Source organism: Miniopterus schreibersii (genome assembly GCF_964146895.1).
Source record: "Miniopterus schreibersii genome assembly, chromosome: 1".
NCBI classification, from domain to species: Eukaryota; Metazoa; Chordata; class Mammalia; order Chiroptera; family Miniopteridae; genus Miniopterus; species Miniopterus schreibersii.
The window spans coordinates 37,993,832-38,017,694 of record NC_138101.1 but is presented as its reverse complement, the minus strand read 5'-3'; the positions used below and the strand labels follow the sequence as shown (position 1 = coordinate 38,017,694).

General features: G+C 38.0%; 1 protein-coding gene across 1 annotated transcript in view; it reads left to right on the top strand.

Moving 5' to 3' along the window:
* Positions 1-10,556: 10,556 nt before the first annotated feature.
* Positions 10,557-23,863, top strand: part of LOC308563174 (transmembrane protease serine 11A-like) — a gene marked incomplete at both ends in the record, with an annotated part of 43,322 nt that continues 30,015 nt past the window's right edge. The window contains 3 exons of the mRNA XM_081149966.1: positions 10,557-10,564; positions 20,779-20,900; positions 22,936-23,054. Of these exons, the coding sequence (XP_081006092.1) occupies positions 10,557-10,564; positions 20,779-20,900; positions 22,936-23,054 (249 nt within the window). The remainder of the gene's footprint in view (positions 10,565-20,778; positions 20,901-22,935; positions 23,055-23,863) is intronic.

The window sequence follows — 23,863 nt, the reverse complement described above, 5'->3', positions numbered from 1 at the left end:
ATATGGGACTACATCAAACTAAAAAGCTTGCACAGCAAAAGACAACGGCCTCAAAATACAAAGGAACCCCACGGTCTGGGAAAACATATTTGCCAAGGATGCATCTGATAAGGGGCTAATTTCCAAAGTGTACAAAGAACTCATACTACTCAGCAAGAGGAAGACAAACAACCCAATTAAGAAATGGGCAAAGGACCTGAATAGACACTTCTCCAAAGAGGACATACGGATGGCCAAGAGACACATGAGAAAATGCTCAACATCGCTAATCATCAGAGACACGCAAATTAAAACCACAATGAGGTATCACTTCACACCTGTCAGAATGGCTCCATCAACAAATCAACAAACGACTCCTGCTGGCAAGGGTGTGGGGAAAGGGGACCCTAGTACACTGCTGGTGGGAATGCAGACTGGGGCAGCCACTGTGGAAAACAGCATGGAGGTTCCTCAAAACATTAAAAATGGAGCTTCCTTTTGACCCAGTGATCCCACTTCTAGGAATATACCCTAAGAATCCTGAAACACTAATCAGAAAGAATATATGCACCCCTATGTTCATAGCAGCACAGTTTACAATAGCTAAGATCTGGAAACAGCCCAAGTGCCCATCAGCAGATGAGTGGATAAAAAAAGCTGTGGGACATTCACACCATGGAATACTATGCAGCTGTAAAGAAGAAGGATCTTGTACCCTTTGGGACAGTATGGATGGACCTGGAGAATATTATGCTAAGTGAAATAAGCCAAGCAGAGAAAGACAAACATCACATGGTCTCACTTATACGTGGAATCTAAAGAACTTAATAAACTGATGAACAGAATAGATTCAATGACATGGAAGCATAGATGAGACTGACGAAGGTCAGAGGGATGGAGGAGGGCGGGTGGGTGGAGGGGAGAGAGTAACCAAAGAATTTATATGCAGATATACACAACCCAAGGACATGGACAATAGTGTGGAGAGGGACTGGGGAGGGGGATGGGACAGGGTGGAATGGGTCAATGGGGAGAAAAAGGGACATCTGTAATATTTTAAACAAAAATAAACAAAACAAACAAACAAATAGTCAAAGGAAAAAAATCACTGAAAAGTCTTGCAGCCATAATTTTCTTACATGAGTTTGGGAATATCTTTCTTTTCCCCCTTTTTGTAATGCTGATGCATTGAGGATGCTAAGAGACAATCATGATTATAGTCATATCTAAATTATTCTAGCCAAATTAAGATCATTTGGAAACTTAATCTGGCCAGAACATGGAGGCCATTTGAAGGCTGTGCTGCTTGGGCAAATCACTCATCTCTTTGTCTATCTATCTATATCTATCTACCTACCTATAGATAGAAATATATAGAGATAAAGAGAGACCTATAGAGAGAGAGAGATCTACATATAAAGATATATAGAGAAAGAGAAATTTCTCAAATACCTAGTATCTTCAAAATGCATAAAGAGATACTACTTGGAAGAGCATTATGTATTTGGCTGATGCAGAATGGTCCAGCCCATCATTTATTAACAGTGTAGAGTAAAGAATAGAAAATTGCATAACACTATGCACTAAAAGCTAAACTGTTCAATATGGTAGCCACTAACTAAATGGGGCCATTTAGATTTAAATTAATTTAAATTAAATACAATTAAAAATTCATTTCCTCAGTCATACTAATCACATTTTAAACACAAAATAGCCACCTGTGGCACACTGGGTAGCATAGGGGATATACACAATTTCCATTATTGCAGAAAGTTTTATTGGACGCTACTGACCTAGAACACTCTATGCAGCTACTTATATCAGTGATTTTCAACTTTTTTCATCTCCTCGCACACATAACTAATTATTAAAATTCTGCAGCACACCAAAAAATACATTATACTCTCTGCCAATCTGACAAAAAATAGATACAATTTTGATTCATTCACACTGGACAGTTAGTATTGTGTTGACTGCTGTCATTTGTTTATTTGGCAATCTAAGGAAAAAGACATCAATGTCCCTGACTAAACGGTCAGGTTTGCATGTTTTAAAAATTCTTGCGGCACACGGGTTGAAAAATCTCTGGCTTACATAATTACTTATTCATCTGGCAAACACTTCTTGAGCCCCTATGTGTCAGACATTGGGAGTTCTAGACACTAGGTATACAATTGTTTATAAAGCCAAGTCCAGTTTTCACCACCACATGAAAAGGTAAAAGTGTGTTTGATATCTGCTGTTGAAAGTAGGAAACCCTTGGGGAGTGTGGCTGGTCAGGCGAGGCATAGCCACTCTCAGACTCTCCCTCCCCTAGGGGCACCGGGCCACTGGGGAGAGGCGAAGCTCTGTGTGAGCTAGAGCAGGCCCACCAGAGACCCACCGAGGTCAGAAATCAGTTTTCAACCCTCCAAAGATCCCAGAACTTCCCCAATTAATGGTATATTAAGAATCAAACGAGTTTTGGGTTGCTTTTTACATAAACAAGGAATTTCTTATAACCCAAAAAGATATAAATGACAACCAAAGAGAAGAGTATCAACTAATGGCAAAGTGTCAGAGTGCCTTAGTCACAAAGTTCAAAAGATCAAATGATGTTTTAAGCAACAGGCAAATGCAAATATAACAAGGACTGGCTTGTGCCCTAAGTAAATGTCATTCTGGTTGCAAGATTGGGGGGCGAGGTGAGGTGGCAGCAAAACAGGCAAAGGGGGAGAAGAGGCGCAAGCTTCCAGTTGTAAAGTAAAATAAGCCACAGTGACGTAACGTACAGCAGAGGGAACAGAATCGATAATGCCGTAGTAACTTGGTACAGTGACAGATGTTACTAGACTTATTGTGGAGATCTCTTCATAATTTATAAATGTATGTCTTGAATACATAGATTGTACACTTGAAACTAATATAATATTGTATGTCAACTATGCTTGACCTTAAAAAGAAAAAACACAACTACAAGGCACCAAGAAACTTAGACCAAATGTGTTACTATGCTGCCATCTCCTGGTCTGTTATTTTTTAAACATTTTGTTGTAATCTCATTTCAAGTTATAATTTATATGAGCTGTGTTTCAACATAGAGTAATAAATACATAGAAAAACCTGGCAATCTCTCCCTAGTTTTCTCCAGTCAATCAAAGTTTCAAGTTTTGTATATCCTTTCTTGTTGTTCTCTCTGTTTTTATAAACATAAACAATCCATTTATAAATGGCATCATTTTATATGCACACACATACATATATATGCACACGTATATTTATGCATATATTTTTTTTTCCATTTCTGCCAAAACTGTGAACTAGCATAGGATACTTACTCCCTCCAAATCGATCCAGTCAGATAAACAATAGAAGAAAAAAGTGAATATGAATTCTAGGTCAGGAAATTAAAATAAAAGTGAGAGACTGGGAGACCGAGGCTTTCCTGGACTGGAGTCTGTAGGGAGGGTGGGTGGCTGAAGCACAGAGCGGAGTAAGAGAACATTTAAAGGACACACTTTCTATGTTTTACTCTTTCTTACTCACAACACCCTGCCTTTCCCAATATTGCCTTGAGAAAATGTTCACTTGCTTTCCACACCAGAAACTAGTTGCAGGGATCCAGGTCACCAATTTTGGAAGAATCAGGGCAGATTCCTCCTAAAGAGAGGAGTTTTTAGAAAAGGTGGCAACGAAGCAGCTACTTTCAGATATTCTCTTGGTCGCCCTCACTCTCCAGACCTCCAGGGCTGCCGCTGTTTCCTCCCAGAGCAGCTTTGCTCTAAGAACCTAGCTCTACAGCTGCTCCTCCTATGGTCTGCCTTCACCTGCAGAGAAGAGCCAATTTTGAACTTCTCCGTCATGCTTGAGCCCCAAACACCAGCTCATCTAGTGGCTTTGATAAGCAGAGTGTCCTCTGGACCACCCCATAGAGCATATTCCCCGTTGGGTCTTCCAGCTTCACCAACATTTCCATTCCATGTGCCTCAGCCTCTCTATTTCTTTCTCCACTCTCTACCAGGACACATAGGGCATTTCGTCTCCACTGAGCCTTAGCTATTGCTTTCTTCAGGCTAAGAGCCATCCTAGCAGCAAGTCTGCCCAATCTCCTCGGGTCCTTGCCAACATGTTAAATACCATAACTGGAGAAAGACAATGAATTCCTATTTATTCAGTCTTCTATTCAGTGCTGCTTCATCAAGCACCCTCAAAACTCAATGCCAGAAGCAGGAGAACTCCTCTACCACTTATTCTTATAGCATTTTCAGAGCAAATTTTCTTCCTCTCTTATCAGGCTCTGCACATTCCTAGCTGAGTTATTGGCCTGGTTATCAATTGAAGAGGTGGGAATATCTTTCAAGGAGGCACCTGTGTCTTGTAGGGAAAAGGGCTCTGCAGCATTTCTCAGCATGCGAGAAGGGACTGGCTCTTATTAAAGAGTGAGGGACTACTTCTGCAAATTCTGAGGATTCAGGGGATCTGCAGAACCAATATCCTCATGACATCCACCCACTTGTTTCTATCTTACATCTCAGGGTCCTAGGTTTTCCCAACCAGGACCCTGACCTAAGCATAGTGGATGAACTTCGACTAAGTATTCAAATAAACTCTGGCATTCTAACTATTAGATCTTCAGTCTGCTGCTTAGCTGTGTCCACTCTTCCTCTGTAGGGGAGTAGGACCTCTTTTTAACATTTAACTGGTTGTAAATAACCCTCGGTTTCTCTTTATCCTTGTGCAGGGCAACAGCGCAATTCAACAGTAACCAGTCAACTCCACTATTTGTCCAGGCACTTTTCCTTCTCATTTTTCAACTGCTTGGACCATCTGACCTGCAGGGTGTCCCCTCTGTCAGGAAGTTTTTCCAGGCCACTGCTGCTGAAATCTTTAGTAATTCAGCTGCCCCCTTGTGATGGGGATGGTCTGTGCCTCCTGTCTCTCAAGATGGTGTCCTCTTTACTCAATGGGCAGTGAAGTGAGTCAGTCTGTCCTACTTTTCTCAGGCCATTCGATCAGATCACAAGATGGAATCTGAGGTGAAAGAGATTTATTGGAAGAAATTCCTGTGAATAAAATAGAACACATGCTAGAAGAGTCAAAGAGAATCTTCAGAATGCAGGTCAGGTCTGACTCCTGTGAAGTAAGGAGGGAAGGAAGAAGAGTCTGATGGGAAGAGTCTCACATGGCAGTGCAGCTCCAAGAAAATTCTGTCAGGCCTACAGGGTCACCCATCAGAGGAGTCCCACATCTCCCCGGAATGGAACTGCCTTAACAGCCCTGCTGAGCTTGGTCACAGGCTGGGAGAAGCCAGTAGGAAGCATGGCCACAGTGTGAGTGCAGTGGTGAAAAAGTAGTGATACTAGAATATATAAAATGTTCCTACAAATAAACAGGGAAAAGAATACACTCAGTAGAAATATGGGCAAACATTATGAAAAAGCAACTTACAGAAAAGGAAAACCCCAAAGCTGGCAAGCACATAAAACAAATGCTCAAATAACTCTCATTGAGATAAATACAATTAAAATACAAGTCATCAATTTACACCTAATAGACAAATGGAATAATGGCAAGTGTAGGCAGGGATGAAGACTTGGACTGTTGGTGTCAGCAGACAATTTTAGTTAAATTACTCAGAATAAAGAATATATTGTTAAAGGAAAGCATAGAGAATATCAACTGTAAGGTAAAAATAAAAATAAAAAATATATTTGACTATTCACTGCTTCTGTTAGGTAAGTAATATCCATAGAATGGGAAAAGGCATTTAATGTCCTATGACCCCCAAAATTCTATAATTTTCTATATTATGCACAAGTCACTTTCAAATTGAATCCCAGTATATTTTTTTCATATTAGTTCTGAGAAAAGTATACTTGTAGCAAAAGGAAAAACATACATTCTTAAGTAATGCTGCCAGTCTTCATAGTTTTCAGAATCAATGACCCATCTCATTTAATTGTTAAAGGAAGAAGAGAGTTTTCTCAGTTTGAATAAACCTCTCCAGGTTGTTAGAGTAAGCAGTAAAGGATTAATCTCACATTCTATGCATAATAACCAACATAGATTTCATCTTTCAGAGGTGCAGGCAATAAAAAGAAAGATTTTGTATCTTAATCTTGGGTTGGAGGCAGTCATTGAGGGAAAAATGGAATATCTGTAATACTTTCAACAATAAAGATAAATAAAATAAAATAATAAAAAATAAATAGATTCTTATATTTATAATTTATACTTGTAACTAATTACACTAACTGGCAACTTTAATTAAAATAAGTGCATAAACACATTACCTTATTTTTATTCTATTTAATTAAAAGTGTAGACAGTATGATAGCTATGCCTATGATATTCCTAGATCAGTATCCAAGCCATGACCTTTCTTTTGCATGGAACAGAATAAACAGTCTCCACCTGAAACCTGTAGGACAATAGCTTTCAGAAAGGACATTTCTAGTAAGTGGGATTCCAGGTATGCTCTGCTTACTTCAACTAGAACTACTTCAGTGTGATTTCTTTCACGTATTTAGCATAAAATTCAGTTAGAACAAATTGTTCCATTGCTTCATCCACCCCCACCACAAATAACAGCTCTAATTCATTGTTTTAGATATTTGTGACTTGAATAGACACTTCTCCAAAGAGGACATACAGATGGCCAAGAGACACATGAGGAAATGCTCAACATCGCTAATCATCAGAGATGCAAATTAAAACCACAATGAGGTATCACTTCACACCTGTCAGAATGGCTCCATCAACAAATCAACAAATGACATGTGCTGGCGAGGGTGTGGGGAAAGGGGAATCCTAGTGCACTGCTGGTGGGAATGCAGACTGGTGCAGCCACTATGGAAAATAGTATGGAAGTTCCTCAAAACATTAAAAATGGAGCTGCCTCTTGACCCAGTGATTCCACTCCTAGGAATGTATCCTAACAATCCTGAAACATTAATCAGAAAGAATATATGCACCCCGATGTTCATAGCAGCGCAGTTTACATTAGCTAAGATCTGGAAACAGTCCAAGTGCCCATCAGGAGATGAGTGGATAAAAAAGCTGTGGGACATTCACACCATAGAATACTATGCAGCTGTAAAGAAGAAGGATCTTGTACCCTTTGGGACAGTATGGATGGACCTAGAGAATATTATGCTAAGTGAAAAAAGCCAGGCAGAGAAAGACAAACATCACATAATCTCGCTTATACGTGGAATCTAAAGAACTTAATAAACTGATGAACAGAATAGATTCAATGACATGGAAGCATGGATCAGACTGACAAATGTCAGAGAGATGGAGGAGGGCGGGTGGGTGGAGGGGGAGAGAGTAACCAAAGAATTTATATGCATATATGCACAACCCAAGGACACAGACAATGGTGGGAAGAGGCACTGGGGAAGGGGATGGGACGGGCTGGAACAGGTCATTGGGGAGAAAAAGGGACATCTGTAATATTTTAACCAAAAATAAAATTAAAAAAAAAAAAGATATCTGTTATATGTTGTGACCCAGTTCAATAGAAACAGGAAGAGAGGTGGGATATAGATTCTTGTGTAAATAGGAGGGAGACTATAAAAAGAATAATGCAGGTCATGATAATTCAATGGATATGGGAGACCCTGGGATGGATGGAAGGGAATTAGAGATCAATATTTTGTTTGAGTATATTGAATTTGAGGAGTCAGAAACAGATTCACATCGACTACTCCAGGAGCCAAACCTTTAATGCAGGAGAATTATAACAAATATATAAAGATATTTGTGAGTCAAATGCATACAGGTGACATTTGGATCTGTGACAGTGGATTAGAAAATATAGGAAACAACCTTCATGATGCTGAATTTGGCAATAATTTCTTGGCTATGAAACCAAAAGTACAGACAACAACAACAAAAAGATAAATAGAATTACATCGGAGGACACTATCACCAGAGTGAAAAGGCAACCCACGGGATGAAAAAAAATATTTGCAAACTGTATATCTGATAACAAATTAATAGCCAGAATATCTAAAGAACTTCTACAACTCAACAACTAAAAAACAAACACCAAATTTAAAAATGGGCAAAGTATTCAAACAGATATTTCTCCAAAGAAGATGTACAAATAGCAATAAGCATGATACAATGCTCACTAATCATTAGAGAAATGCACATCAAAATCACAATGAGGTACCAACTTTACACATTAAAACGGGGGGGGGGGATATGGAAAATAAGTGTTGGCAGAGATGTGAAGAAAGTGGAACCTTCGTACATTCATTGCTGGTGGAAATGTAAAATGGTATAACTGCTATGGAAAATGGTATGGCAGTGCTTAGTCCCTTCTGGCTACCATAACAAAAATACCATGGACACCAGGCTTAAACAAGAAAATTTATTACTCACAGTTATGTAGACTGGGAAGGTCAAGATCAAGGTGCCAGCAGATTCGGCGTCGGGTGAGAGCCTGCTTCTTGGTTCATAGCTGGCCATCTTGCTGCGATCTAACCTGAGAGATGAGACAAGAGAGCTTTCTGGGGTCTCCTAATAGGGCATTAATCTCATGCATGAGGGCTCCCCTCTCATGACCTAATCATCTTCCAGTGGCCCCACCTCCTCCTACCATCATATTGAGGGCTAGAATTTCAACATATAGATTTTGAGGAGACACATTCAGTCCATTACAGGTGGTTCCTCAAAACATTAAGCATAAAATAACCATATGAAACAACAATTCCACTTCCGGTATCTATCCAAAAGAACTGAAAGCAAGGACCAACGGATATTTGTACCCCCACATTCACAGCATCATTATTCTCAATAGCCAAAAGGTGAAAGCAAGTAAAGAGGCTATTGACAGATCAATGGATAAGCAAAATGTCCTGTATGTTCATATAGTGGAATATTATTCCACCTGAAAGAAGGGAATTCTGGCACATGCTACAACATCGGTGAACCTTGAGGACATTAAGCTAAGTGAAAAAAGCCAGTGACAAACAGACATACTGAATGAGGTACCTAGAAGAGTCAAATAAGTAGAGACAGTAGACTGGTGGTTCCTAGGGACTGGAGGAAGGGGGAGTTCCAGTTTGGGAAGATGAAGTTCTGGAGATAAATGATGGTAATGGTTGCAGAGCAAGGTGAATATACTTAGTGCAAAAGAATATACGCTTAAAATGGTTAAAATGGTAAGTTTTGTGATATGTATATTTTATCCCAATAGAAATGAGAGAGACGGAAAATGAAGGAACACAGAAAGAACAGAAAAGACAGCCAAGTCAAGACTGAAGCAGCTTTTCTCTCCTTTTTTCTCGACACAGTGCTTTATGGAAAAGTGAAAAGAGGCATGGGCATGGAATGGAACTCTGACTTCCTAATAGGTGAACTTGGGCAGGCTACTTCGACCCTTTGAGCATCTTTCTTCTTGTATGAAATGAGCTGATACCATTTATGTGCAGGACTTTTGTGAGAATTAAATAACATAATGTATATGTGACACTGGCACATGGCCTGGTACTAAATGGCAGCTTCCATTGCAAGGGGCAGAAAGCCTGGTTCCTTTCCTAAGCTCAGGATTTGGAGGGAAATATAGCTGTCTGTAAACCAGGCTCCCTGACACCACTGCAGCTCGGCCCTTCTGCACCTAATCTTCCTCCTTTGTACATGGAATTAATAATAGCTTTCCAGACTGCTGTAAGAATTAAGTGAAAGGGTCCATGTAAAATGGTCCTCTTACTGTGTGGTATATGTAAGAACTGAATCACGAACAGTATTAACATAAAACAGTGACTGCACTGACAGCATGGCAGAGCGTGGCAGGAAGTTTGCTCGGAACTCCTCTATTAGCCCAGTCTATCTTCAGGAGTTATTTGTCTAATTGTCTAATTAAAAATATTATTTGTTTCTCTGGTCCCTTTTTTGTTTTCTTTATGCTGATAAATCTCTCTCCATATAATATATGTAAAACATATATAACAAAAATATAAATTGTAATATATATTTATTACATTAAGTCATTTGGGAAAAATCTGATTGGATATAAATTTATTTATATACTTTCAGAAGCGGATTTTTTAAAAGAAAAATGTTTATATATTAATAAATTCACTATATCTCTCTGATACATGGAGATAGCTGTTTTTCAACAAAAAAATTTAAAGAGTATTTCTTGGGTTATATTATGAATATAGGTTTTAAGACTATCTAGTTGTTTTTATTGAGAACTTTTATGTGAAAGTTTCTTTAAGATGTCTGTATACCTACCAATAAGCTTCTTTAAACTCTTAATCCTAGTGCATTCCTTAGGTATTTCTCATTCAAGTCCTTGCAACCAGTTTCTTCTCCTTTGATGAAATTAGTCAATACTAAAAAAAAGGTATTGCTTTCCTGCTGGGACTATGCTGTCTCTGAGCTGTTTTCTTCAAGCTGTTCTATGGGTTGAGGCTTCTCTGTTCAGACTTGTTCAACTAGTTTCACTTCAACTACCTGTAATTTGTTTCCTTATTTCTTCTAGCTGTAGACCTTTAATATATCTAGAGATGCCATATAGTTGATTAGAAAGTGGAGTTCAGTGGGTGCATGCTTCCAAGATCATATTTTTTCTCCTGTAGATGATGTATCGGTAAGTTCAGTTTTGTTTTGTAAATGGCTTGTTTGCTCTGCTGTCTGTCAGTGGCGAGATTCCTCGTGTGTTGGAGATTCCTATGAGGTGTCTTCAGTGGATTCAATGTGCATTGGATTTTGTGAGATATCTGGAAGTATTACAGCGGCTGGATTAATTAATCTCTGTTTTTGTTCTAAAAGGATCATTGTTAGTATTATTTCACATTGTCAAGTTCAATAGTTGGGATTTTAGAACTTAATGAAAACAATATTATGTTATATTCTGATTGATTCTGACTTAGGAGGTAGGGGAAAGGTGTTCATTTGTTTTTAAAAAGCCTGTTAGCAATCTGACTAAATTTAGCTTCTACAGCACTTTCCCTTTAGTTGCTTTTCCCTGTACCTTGAAGTCAATCCCTGGGAACTAATGCAGATTGGGAGGTCAGTAGCTACGGAGAGATACTTGCCTTCATCATAGAAATATCAGGACTCCTTGGGGGGGAGAAAGAAAACAGGAGACCCAAATTGGGGAAAACATGTCTATTTTCTAAAACTTTTTCTATTAAATATTAAGAAAAAAAACTGAATTATTTCAAGGTTTTTGTTTTTCAAATGGAGTTTGCTGCAGGCAAAGGAGAGGAAAAAGATTTCTTGATGTAATTTTATACACAATTAAAGTAGTGATTTTAAACATCCATGATGACAATAATACTTCACCATCGCTTAGATTTAGTTCATTTTCAAAGCATTTTTATTTATGTTATTTCATTTAATAGCCAGGTCAGGTCACTGTTGTGAGATCAGTCGAACAGGTATCGTTAACTCCGATTTTAAAGTGAGAAATCTGAGGGAAACAGAAGTGAAGGGGCCTCGCCAGGTCTACAGAGCCACGTAACGCAGAGCTGGAGAGCTGCGATGCACAGCTCCTCAAGCCCAGTCTTCCCGGGCTCTTGCAGACTCTCCAGGTGGCAGGGTTTCCACCTGGGAAATTTCAGAGACAAAAACTTGACACTATATCAACCACTAAGTTAATGAACTTCCCTGGGCTTCCTTCTCCACTAATAGAATACATATTTGTATCAGCCCTTTAGTGAGCACATAGTAATTGTCAAAATGTCTCTGAGACCCTGAGAACAGGTCTAGAATGCTTCACACATAATCAGTACTCCACAGATATTTGGGGAACACATGAATGAGTCAACAAATGTAACTGTCCAGCATTAATGTTTTGCGTATTAAAATTCAATGATTTTGGAAATGTATATTCCATATTCATTGAAATCATGATGTTGTAAAGCAGTAAGTAGTTCACTTTTCCCAAATTATTCTTTTATTTTTTATATTTTTTAAATTTATTTTTTAAATATATCTTTATTGATTTCAGAGAGAGGAAAGGAGAGGGAGAGAGAGAGAGAGAAACATCAATGAGGAGAGAGTCATTGATTGAGCCCGCAGCCCGGGCATGTGCCCTGACTGGGAATCGAACCCCGATTGCCTGGATCCTAGGTCGAAGCTCAACCGCTGAGCCAGGCCCGGCTGGGAGCCAAATTATTCTTTTAAATATATGAAGTCTCATGATTAAAGACACCAAAAGTCATCCTTTCTAATGAATATTTGTGTTTACAGGAATGTGTTCAGTTTTAGGGAAGTAAATTACAGAAACAATTTTGGAAATCAATGCTCTTGTTTAGGACACCCATGACACTTGCTGGTAAAGAAAGGGGATCGTAGAAACATCAAATGTTTATGGTTCCTTTAAGATAAATTCAATGAACACTAATCCAGGATTTAGAGGATGTGCAGGAAGCAGCAGGTCACACTAACAGGTGAATTCAAGGACTGAGCAAAGCAAGTGCTTAGTAATTACAGGTATCCCCCACTTTTCAAAAGTTCATGTGAGGCCATTTCACTTTTACAAAAGGTCTGCATTAGCATCTGTTTCTGTTAACTGAAAGTCACCCAAAGAGGATTTTTGTTTTTACAAAAAATAAATAAATAAAACACACCAAAAAAACACAAAACCTGTGAAAAGTGAAAATAGCAGTTTGTTTTGCAGTGAGCTGTTACAGAGGCAGTGAGCACTACTGTTAGTTTAGCTTTTGTGTATTATTTAGTATGATCTGGTAGGTTATTTTGGAGGTCTGGGAATATTCAAAAAATTTTCCATATAAATTAATGATAAGTGTTTTTTCCCTTTATGCCATTTGGGCTTATGAGAGATTTCAGAGGAATGCTCCACTTCAAGAGGGTGGGGGAAACCGGTACTACTACACCCTGTGTCTCGCCTACATTAATTCTACAATACAGTCTGCTGTCATGCTCACCATTCCTACTTCTCTATTAACAAGAAACACCATGCAGAACCCTTGTCAGAATATATTTGATTCATATCTTTGCTGTTTCTGCTATATTGAACCTTGGTCTCATCTCTATGGGTTTAGCAATCCTCGACATGGCAGAGAAATCTTTAGTTTGAACCTTGCTGTGAATACTCATTTGCACTTGCCTTTAGCAATAGCCAAACCCCTCCTCTCCCTAAAAATTTATTAATTGGGTGAATCACTTAAAAGCTCAATTATTTCTCTTGTATTAATAACATACCAAATGACTTCATTGAATTGTTGTCATTTTCCCAGAAGTCTGCATGTCTCTCTCTTCCTATAGCACATTCTTTTTGGCATTGCTTAATAAATGCAAACATTAGGTTCTTCCTCTCCATTATCATTCTTTAGAGAAAAAGATAGTCCTGGGAAAGTCTGCAAACATTCACATTTTATATTTTAATTTCATTCTGAATACTCATTTTAATCAACTTGTTACTTTGCCAAGCCCATTCTCTAATATATTAAAAAACTAGATCTTCAGAGTTAGAATCAAAACAGCAAACTTCATGTTTCTTATTGATTACTAAGCTTTGCATAAATTATACGTTTTACTGTTTTGTATGTTTTTCAGCAAACTCATAGTGCTCACTATGTGCTGTATATGTGATACATTATAATGGCACACTTAATTCTCACAACAATTCTAAGATTAGGTACTATTATCTCCATTTTATAGATGGAGAGAAAGTAACTGGCCCTACATCATCACAGGTAATAAGGTGAAAGAGCTGGGATTTGAGGCTGTCTGGAGTCAGAGCTTAACTATTTAAATATTCTGCTTGCTTTTCCTTTTTTTTTTTTGATAATTTTAAAGCAAAAATAACTTGTTTTTTTATTTAAAATTTGAGTAAAAGATGCTAGTCACTCAATATTCCACAAAGCTGTGGTGACAATTGCGTGAGATAACCCGCATTAAAACTTCTGTCCCAAAGAAATTTGATACATGCTAGAGTCCTTCATTACTCACTTCATTGCCTCACATCTCTGGGCGGTATCTACTGTCCCTGTTCCAAGGTAGGACAATTGAAATTCAGAGAGATCTCAAAAATTTCTCAAGATACATGTTAAAGAGTTACAAGCAGGGACAGAAGCCAAACTCTTCTACCCTATCAAACAGGGCCATATCTGCAATACAGGATGCCCACAGAACATTTGTCCAGGCAGGTGAAGACTTAAAGGAATTTTTTAAACCTTTGACTCAGAAAAGCTGTGTTTTTCTTTACTTTCACACTACTACCATGCTCACAACACTGCTCACAACAGTGGTATGGGGGTTTTCTCCAAACAATTCTCGAGCACCAGCTGTCCTACAATTCAGTTCAGTTCTGACACTAACCAGTTACCACAGATCTCATAGGTTAACATCTCAGTCCCATAAGACTGTCTGCTCCACTTCAGATGCCAGTCAAGGGTCCAGGCTGTTATCTGTGCTTCTAACCAATTGGCTATAAATGGAAGTTTCCCACAACCCCCTCCTCAGATTTAATTAATTTGCTAGAGCAGCTCACAGAACTCAGGAAAACAGTTCACCTACTAGATTACCAGTTAACTACAAAGGATATTAAAGTATGTGAATGAACAGCCAGGTGAAGAGATAACATACGGAGGTCTAGAAGTGTCTTAAATGCAGGAGATTCTGTCCTTGTGGAGTTGGATTGCACCACCCTCCCAACATATGCATGTGTTCACCAACCCAGAAGCCCCGAACTCTATACTATTGGGTTTTATAGAGGCTTCATCACATAGGCATGATTAGTTATTAACTCAATCTTCAGCCCCTCTTCCCTTCCCAAAGGATAAGGGGAGTGGAGCTGAAAATTCCAAGTTTCTAATCATGGCTTGGTCTTTGGGGTGATTAGCACGCATCCTGAATCTATTCAAGATCCTGCCAAGAGTTACCTCATCAGAACAAAAGACATTCCTATTGCCAGAAAATTCCAAGGGACTTAAGAGGGGGGAGAAGGAAATCCTAACTTTTTGAAAATTCATGAGAATTTAAAGCCAGTGGAAAGGAAGATGTGAAAGCAAAAACAAATTCAAGACCTACCCACACCAAGGCGGGGAGCCGCTCCGATCAGTAAAATAACCTCGACCTTTAGTTCATAAATCTCTTTGCTTTTTTGTTTTTATTTTTTTCTTAAATTTATTGGGGTAATATTGGTTAATAAAATTATATGGGTTTTAAGTACGCACTTTCCCTCTGGTAGCCACCATACTGTTGTTGTGTCTGTGAGCCTTTGTTTGTTTGTCTTGTTTGCTCATTTGTTGCTTTCACTTTTATATCCCACATATGACTGAAATCATATGGGTCTTGACTTTTTCTGCCTGACTTACTTCATTTAGCGTGATAATCTCAAGATCCAATCATGTTGTTGCAAATGACAGTATTTCATCTTTTCTTATGGTTAAGTAACATTTCATTGTACCACATCTTTATCCACTCTTTTATCAAAGGACACTTTGGTTGTTTCCATGTTTTGGACACTGTGAATAATACTGCAATGAACATAGGGGAGCATATATCTTTGCAAATAAATGTTCTCAAATTTTATGGGTAGATGCTTAACTTTACTAGCTATTAGGGAAATGCAAATCAAAACTACAATGAGATATACTTCACACCTATTAGAATGGCTATTATAAAAAAGACAAGTAGTAACAAGTGTTGGAGAGGTTGGAGAGAAAAAGGAACCCTCACTCACTGTTAGGAATGTAGACTGGTACAGCCACTATGGAAAACAGTATGGAGGCTCCTAAAATTATTAAGAACAGAGTTATCACACGACCCTGCAGCCCCTCTTCTGAGTATCTATTCATTTGTTTTTTATGCTGCTTGAAATTTCACACATTATTCATTTGGGTTAATAGGAAGCCTGTTCTGAAAAAGAAGAAAATTATTCTCAGAAGGAAGTTTGATATCACAGAGAAAAAAAATGGGTTCTGGGTACTAGAGGCTAAAATTAAGTTCTAACTCTGTAAAATGAATTGAGCAAGTTATTTACCTATAAAATAAAGATAAATAATTCTACTGACAAGAGTGTTTGGAGGATGAAAGATTGCAATACATCAACAACTCTACAAAGTCAGCACTTACTAAATAGTAGCTCTTGTTCTTATCATTTTTAGTATTAAATGCTCATTCTAAAATAGTCACAGACATGATATTATACATAGAAATCCCTAAAGACTCTATTAAAGTACTACTAGGTTTGATAAAAGAATTCAGTAAGGTAGCAGGATACAAAATTAACATCTGAAAATCAACAGCATTTTTATACACCAAAAATGAGCTCTCAGAAAGAGAAACTAAACAAACAATACCTTTACCATTGCAATTAAAAAATTAAGATACCTAGGAATAAACTTAACCAAGGATGTAAAAGACTTTTACTCGGAAAACTACGTGAAACTGAAAAAAGAAATAGAGGAAGATTTAAACAAATGGAAAAATATACCATGCTCATAGATTGTAAGAACTGATATCATTAAAATGTCCATACTACCCAAAGCAATCTATAGATTCAATGCAATTTCTATTAAAATACCAACAGCATATTTCATATGGCTAGAACAAATATTCCAAAAATTTATATGGAACCCCCACAAAAAACCAGAATAGCCATAGCAACCTTGAGAAAGAAGAACAGAATTGGAGGGATCACTTTAATGGATATCAAACTATACTACAGTCATTATAATCAAAACAGCTTGGTACAGGTATAACAACAGACATATAGATCAATGGAACAGAACAGAGACCTCAGAAATAGACCCACGCCATTATATTAACTTAATATTTGACAAAGGAGGCAAGAGCATACAATGGAGTAAAGATAATCTCTTCAATAAATGATGTTGGGAAAATTGGACAGATACATGCAAAAAACTGAAACTAGATCACTAACTCACTCCATACACAAGAATAATTTCAAAATGGGTAAAAAACTAAAATAAATATAAGTCATGAAAACATAAAAATCCTGGAAGAAATCATAGGCAGTAAAGTCACAGACATCTCACATAGTGGAATTTTCACTGGTACATCTCCTAGGGCAAAAGAAACTAAAGAAAAAATAAACAAATGGGACTACATCAAACTAAAAAACTTCTGCACAGCAAAAGAAATCAGCCTCAAAATACAAAGGAACCCCATGATATGGGAGAACATATTTGCCAAGGATGCATCTGATAAGAGGCTAATTTCCAAACTGTACAAAGAACTCAATACAACTCAACAAGAGGAAGACAAGCAATCCAATTAAAAAATGGGCAAAGGACCTAAATAGACATTTCTCCAAAGAGGACATACAGATAGATGGCCAAGAGACACATGAGAAAATGCCCAACGTCGCTAATCATCAGAGATGCAAATTAAACCCACAATGAGGTGTCACCTCACACCTGTCAGAATGGCTCCATCAACAAGTCAACAAACGACATGTGCTGGCGAGGGTGTGGGGAAAGGGGAACCTAGTACACTGCTGGTGGGAATGCAGACTGGGGCAGCCACTATGGAAAACAGTATGGAGGTTCCTCAAAAAATTAGAAATGGAGCTGCCTCTTGACCCAGTGATTCCACTCTTAGGAATGTATCCTAAGAATCCTGAAACATCAGAAAGAATATATGCACCCCTATGCTCATAGCAGCACAGTTTACAATAGCTAAGATCTGGAAACAGCCCAAGTGCCCATCAGCAGATGAATGGATAAAAAAGCTGTGGGACATTCACACCATGGAATACTACGCAGCTGTGAAGAAGAAGGATCTTGTACCCTTTGAGACAGTAGGAAGGGAACTGGGGAAAATTATGCTAAGCAAAATAAGTCAAGCAGAAAAGATAAATATCACATGATCTCAGTTATATGTGGAATCTAAAGAACTTAATTAACTGATGAACAAAATAGGTTCAGTGACATAGAAGCATGGATCAGACTGACGAATCTCAGAGGGAAGGTATGGGTGGCAGGGTGGGTGGGGAGAGAGTAACCAAAAAATTTATATATTTATATGCATAACCCATGGACACAGACAAAAGTGTGGTGAAAGCCTGGGGCGGGGAGTGGGTGAAGGGGGGTCAATGAGGAAAAAAGGGGATATCTGTAATATTTGCAACAATTAAAAAATAATAAAATAAAATAAAATAGCCACAGAGTACCCAGATAGATATTCACAAATTAGGTCCCAACAAAAGAATGCTTTTCTCTAACAAATGACTGATTTTAGTGGTTCAGAGGGAATGATGATTTTCATTGGTGAAATGAGAGTTTGGCACTTTGGCCTATAAGAATTTTCCTCCAGAGATGGGAACCAGGCTAGAAAAAGAGAAGCAGATTTCTGCACCAAATGGCTCCCAGGAATTTACTGCATTTAACACCTTTTGTCAGTTACATTAGGAGTTAAATAGATATTTTGGTAGGCGTGGGAAGCTAACTGATAATTTCTTTTTAAATCAGATAGTACATTTTAAACTTCAAAAACTATCTTTATGAAGAGTTATGAGAACATAACCTATCTGTTAATTGACATGTGTAAAACAATCACATGTATCTATCTACATGTGTGAAATGATAACATGTATCTATAAGAAAGCAGAAAAATCATCCTGAAAAAAGAAAAATTTGGAGCTTGTAGACAAAATTATAAAGGGCATGTGGTTGACTGTGGAGTGAGTCAAAGTTGCTGCCTTCAGGGAAGGACTTTCTAGAAAAAGGTAAATCCACATGGGGTAGGGAGGCCTTTTGCTAACTCAAGTCATCTTTGAACTCACATATATATATAGAAGTCCTGAGGCTAGAGCTTGGTTGCTGAGGAAATGAATATCCCAGCTTTGATCATTAACAATTCATACTGTTCTATATATTCTTCAAGATGTAAATCTTTCAGTCTGTAAGACTACAGAAAGCGAAGTTATAAAATTGTTCAAATTATCATGTTTTCATTGACAACATCTTTGGAAAAATCATGCCATGAATATGTTGAATAATCAAGCTTAATGAAGGTATAAAGGATGTGAAAAACTGGATCTCACGGAAGGTAGAGCGCCAGTTAGGTCATGAAGAGGGATTAACTTTAGCTTTCTTTCCATGTTAACAGTTCACTTTACATTCTCCCAAATTATTGCTTGAAAAAATATCCCTTAGTCTTCTAATTGCATGCTTAACGTAGAATTCCATTTTAATGAAATAGTTCTCCACCACCCCCACAATTAGTAAAGAAGATTTATATCTCACATGCTTTTTTTGTGTGAAGTCTTTAGATTTCTGTCTATTTTATCAAAGTCATAATATTTTGTGATAAATCTCTAAGATGTGCCCCAAGATTCCTATCCCTTTGTGTACATATTCCTTCTCCCAGTTATTCAAACACTATTCTAGCCTGGCAGGGCATGGCTCAGCGGTTGAGCATCGACCTAGGAGCCAGGCTATCAGGGTTCAATTCCCAGTCAGGGCACATGCCCGGGTTATGGGCTCAATCAATGACTCTCTCATCATTGATGTTTCTATCTTTCTTTCTCCCTCTCCTTTCCTCTCTCTGAAATCAATAAAGATATATTTAAAAAATAATAATAAGCACTATTCTAGGCACTGCTGTGAAGGAATTTTGCAGATATGATTAAATCAGTTGGGCCTAACCTAAGAGGTTATGCCCTACAAAAGGACAAGGTTTGCTCTGGCCAGGTGGCTCGGCTGGTTGGAGAGTCGTCCCATACACTGAAAGGGTGCAGGCTCGGTTCTTAGGTTTCGGGTTTGATCCAGGTCAGGACGCCTAGAGGAAGCAACAACGATCAATGTTTCTTTCTCTCTCTCACCCTCCCTCCCTCTGAAATCAATAAAAACATATCCTTGGGTGAGGATTATAAAAGGCTCTACCTGAGAGAAATTCAGAATATGAGAGAGATTTAACCTGAGGGAGATTCACCATTGCTGGCTTTGAGGATGGAGTGGGCTTATATGGCAAGAAGACAGATTTCAGAGTTCAGGAAATTCCTTGAGTTCTAGCCTTTGTCCTTTGGTTCTTTTTTGTGCTTTTGAATGACTTGGAGACATACTGATAAAATTCTCTGAGAAAATGAATAGTCAAATAAATAAATGAGTGGCTAAACTATATAAAAATATATTTAAAAATGAAAATGCAATCGATGGAGAGGCAGTCTGGCACTGAGAAAAAAAAATTGTGTTGAAAGAGGGAGAATTCATGAGTTTGAGATTACTGTTGGTCCTATTATATTGGAGAAGCTACTTATTTATCTCTGGGCCTCAGTTTCCTCATCAAGAAAATACATTAAACTATACTACATAGTCTCTAAGTTCTCCCACATTTTTAAATTTTTAGGTGTTCAGTCATTTAAGAGACTAAGTGATGTCACTCCCCATAGAGCTTCGGCTTCTAGCTTCTAGCACCTTAGCTCTTGTCCATCAGAGGACACACTGCCTTTCCACAGCCAGTTAAAAATAAAAGATAAACAGTAAATGGGATGACAGATCTGAAATCATTCTGTAAACTCTAAAAGGATAGACAGGTAAAAGAGATCTTTTTTAAAGTGTTGAAGAAAGGAGTGGTGCGTTTTCAAGCATGTGTCCTACTTTGGACCACACTGTTAGGAGAAGTCAGAACTGGCCACCACGCAGAGCCATCAATTGCCTTGAGAAATGAAACCAGAAGCAATATTATGGATTCCAAAATTCTGATCTTTTTCACACCTCCCCTCAAACCAAGATGGCCTTCACCAAAATTGAAGACAAATGTCTTCTTGCTGGGAAGGTAGACTAAAAAAACTTGAAATTATTCAAGGAGGACAGAAAGACTGTAACCATGACATGAGAGTAACGTGAGTTTTCCTTCATGCAGGGCAGTAGGACTTGGCACCCGAAGCCGAGGTTTGAAACCATGGGTGACTGTCCTCCTTGTTGTGTTATCACTGGCTGTGGTGGCAGTAACCATCGGTCTTCTGGCTCACTTCTTAGTCTCTGGTAGGTAAAATTATGGATTTAGCTCAGTTTGAGTTCATTTTTCTGTAAAGCTTCACCTGCATATATGTAAATGTAATTTCATTTTTAAAAACTTGTACTTTTACCTGTAAATGCCCACATTCTGAATAATTTTTATTTATTCAATTATTTCATCAACAAATAATAACTGAATGCCTATTATATGCAAGTACTTTTCTGAGTGCTCAAAACACAGCATTAAGTAAAGCAGGCCAATTCCCTATCTCCTTGGACCTCACAATCTAGGACTCTTTTGAGAATCTACACAAAAGATAGTGATTGTCTGAAATTTACTAGTAATCATAGCAAGTCTAATCGTTCATTGTATATTCAAGTGAAATCCGTGATTAGTTACTAAATTAGTTACTAAAATTGGCTCCTTTACTCACCATTTTTCTGTCCACCAACATTTCAAGGGTAAAAGAATAGCATATGCAATGAAATAATAAATTTTGAAATGATATAAACTATAAATATGACACAATGTTGTTACTTATTTTTAGAGAAAAAATTTCATTCTTTCCAAAATAATATTCAGGGAATTTTTTTATTGCCTGATATATTTATAATCACACGAATAATGCATTTTGGAATTCTCTCTTCTTACATTTCACCTTTCTCTGCATAGAGTGAAAACCATTTACATTTTTTGACAAATCTCTTCCTGCAATGTGACTCTGACCCAGGTGTATGTGATTAAACAACCAGTTCAGGCTGCTTATTTGAATAGTCTTATCTGTTGTCACCTTCCTCAGACTTAATGAGAGACTGAAGCCTCCATTAAGAGCTTTAAAGGGCCGACCGGTGTGACTCAGTGGTTGAGCGCTGACCTATGAACCAGGAGGTCATGGTTCAATTCCTGGCCAGGGCACATGCCTTGGTTGTGGGCTTGATCCCCAGAAGGGGGTGTGCAGGAGGCAGCCGATCAATGACTCTCTCATCATTGATGTTTCTAGCTCTCTCTCTCTCTCCCTTCCTGTCTCTGAAATCAACAAAGCATTTTTTTAAAAAAAGAAAGAGCTTTAAAGTGCTTGAGAACATAGTTTTGGATCCCCATATAACAACCCCACCTATAGTTTACATGGTGGCAAAAGATTCTCAGGTGAGCTAATTTGATTGCACAAAAGCTCCTTTGCTATGAGTAACAGGATTGGTGACAGTATGGATTGTCTAGATGAGTATCGGGGGACCGAAAAAGCCTTACACACCCAGAGATGTCTCACATAGGAGACAGACTATCCTGAGATCCCTGCTTCTTTCCCAGGGCCATGGGAAACCCTATGCAGGCTCCCCAAGGAGAAAGGCGGTTCTGTTCTCAGTCCCTAACTCTTTCCTAGCTTCCTCGCCCACCCTGCCCTCCACCCCCAGGCTTTGCTCCTAAGATTACTAAATTCCTCAGTAGTTTCCACTCTTCTCTGATCTTTCGCCTTTCTGATTGATTCATCCTGGTTACACACTATTCTCACTTCCAAACTCAGTTTTCCCCCTGCTTTTCTTTGTATGTATTTCTTAGTGTACTTGGTTCTCACATTACAAAACTAAAATATATAAGGATTTTTATTTACCTCTACTTCCAGTAGAGTATAACATGATATACACTTCACCTCAGCAAACAGTAATGTGGTAATTAGACATTCCAGTGCTAGAGCCAGACTATCTGGGTTTGAAACCCTGGTAGGTCGCTTACCACTTGCATAGCATAGAGCAAGTTACTTAATACCTCTGAGCCTCACTTTTCTCATTGGTGAAATGGAGGTGATTATAATCTTAGAGAGCTGGAGTGAGGAATTGATACACATAAAGTGTCCAGAACAGGGCTTGGCACATAATAGGCATTCAATAAATATAACCTGCTCTTGTTAATATAAAACATTAATCACTATTTTAATATACTTTTTATGAAACAAAATTAGAAAGAATCTCAGCAATATATTCAAGACCATATTAGCTTTGTTATAGTCAGATCCTGAATTTTATGCCTAAACATTTAATTTTTTCCTTTTCCTTTTTATCATAGACCAGAAAACGGAGTATTACCATGGTACCTTTAAAATTTTAGATGCACGAATCAATAGTAATTCTGGACAAAATGGCATATACCAACTTAAGGACTTAAAAGAGATGAGTGAAAAGTTGGTAAGTCAGATAAAATTATTTCTGTCATGGAGCAATGAAGGTAGAAGGGATTTTGTAGATCATTTCATTCAATATTTTTCAAAACATAATTTTCAGACTGCCTGCATCAGAATCATCTCGCAGATCCCTAGGTCCCACTCCAGACCCACTGAATCACTGTCTGATGGGATGGGGAGGTAAGGTTGGGGGGCAAGGTAATCGGCATGTCTGACAAATGGGTCACTCTGATAAACCACTCTTTCTAACTCCCCTGCTTCATTTAAAGGCGAGAGAACTGATGCCAAGGTATCTCCAGGCCCATTGCTCCCCCTATTCAACCACAATATTACCCCAGTGGAAAAGCTTAACCATGCCAGCAGTGGTTACTTGTAAGGTCACATGCTCTTTTTGGAAGGCCACACTTTAAAATTTAAAATATTTTTATGTATATGAGGAAAGATGATCATAAATATTCATTTTATCTTACAAACATAGTAAAAGTAAAAAATACCCAGACTTGTTACATAATATTTAAATGAAATACTAACAATTTTTTAAAAACTAAAATAAAGGAATGCTCCCAAAAGGAAAAAAAAAGTAAATTTAGCTGTATAATAATTCTGCTCAGGATACCTATAAAGACAAAGCTCAAGGTAGCTTCTTTGACAAGGAGACACAGAGCACAGTTATTTTTAAAGGTATAAAAATGACAGGTGTATTGGTTTGTTTTAGTCAAAGAACTTTTCCTTCCCCAAAAAAAACATTTTCTTTCACCTTAGCGAGTTTGGCTCAGTGGTTAGAGTGTCAGTTTGTGGACTGAAGGGTCCTGG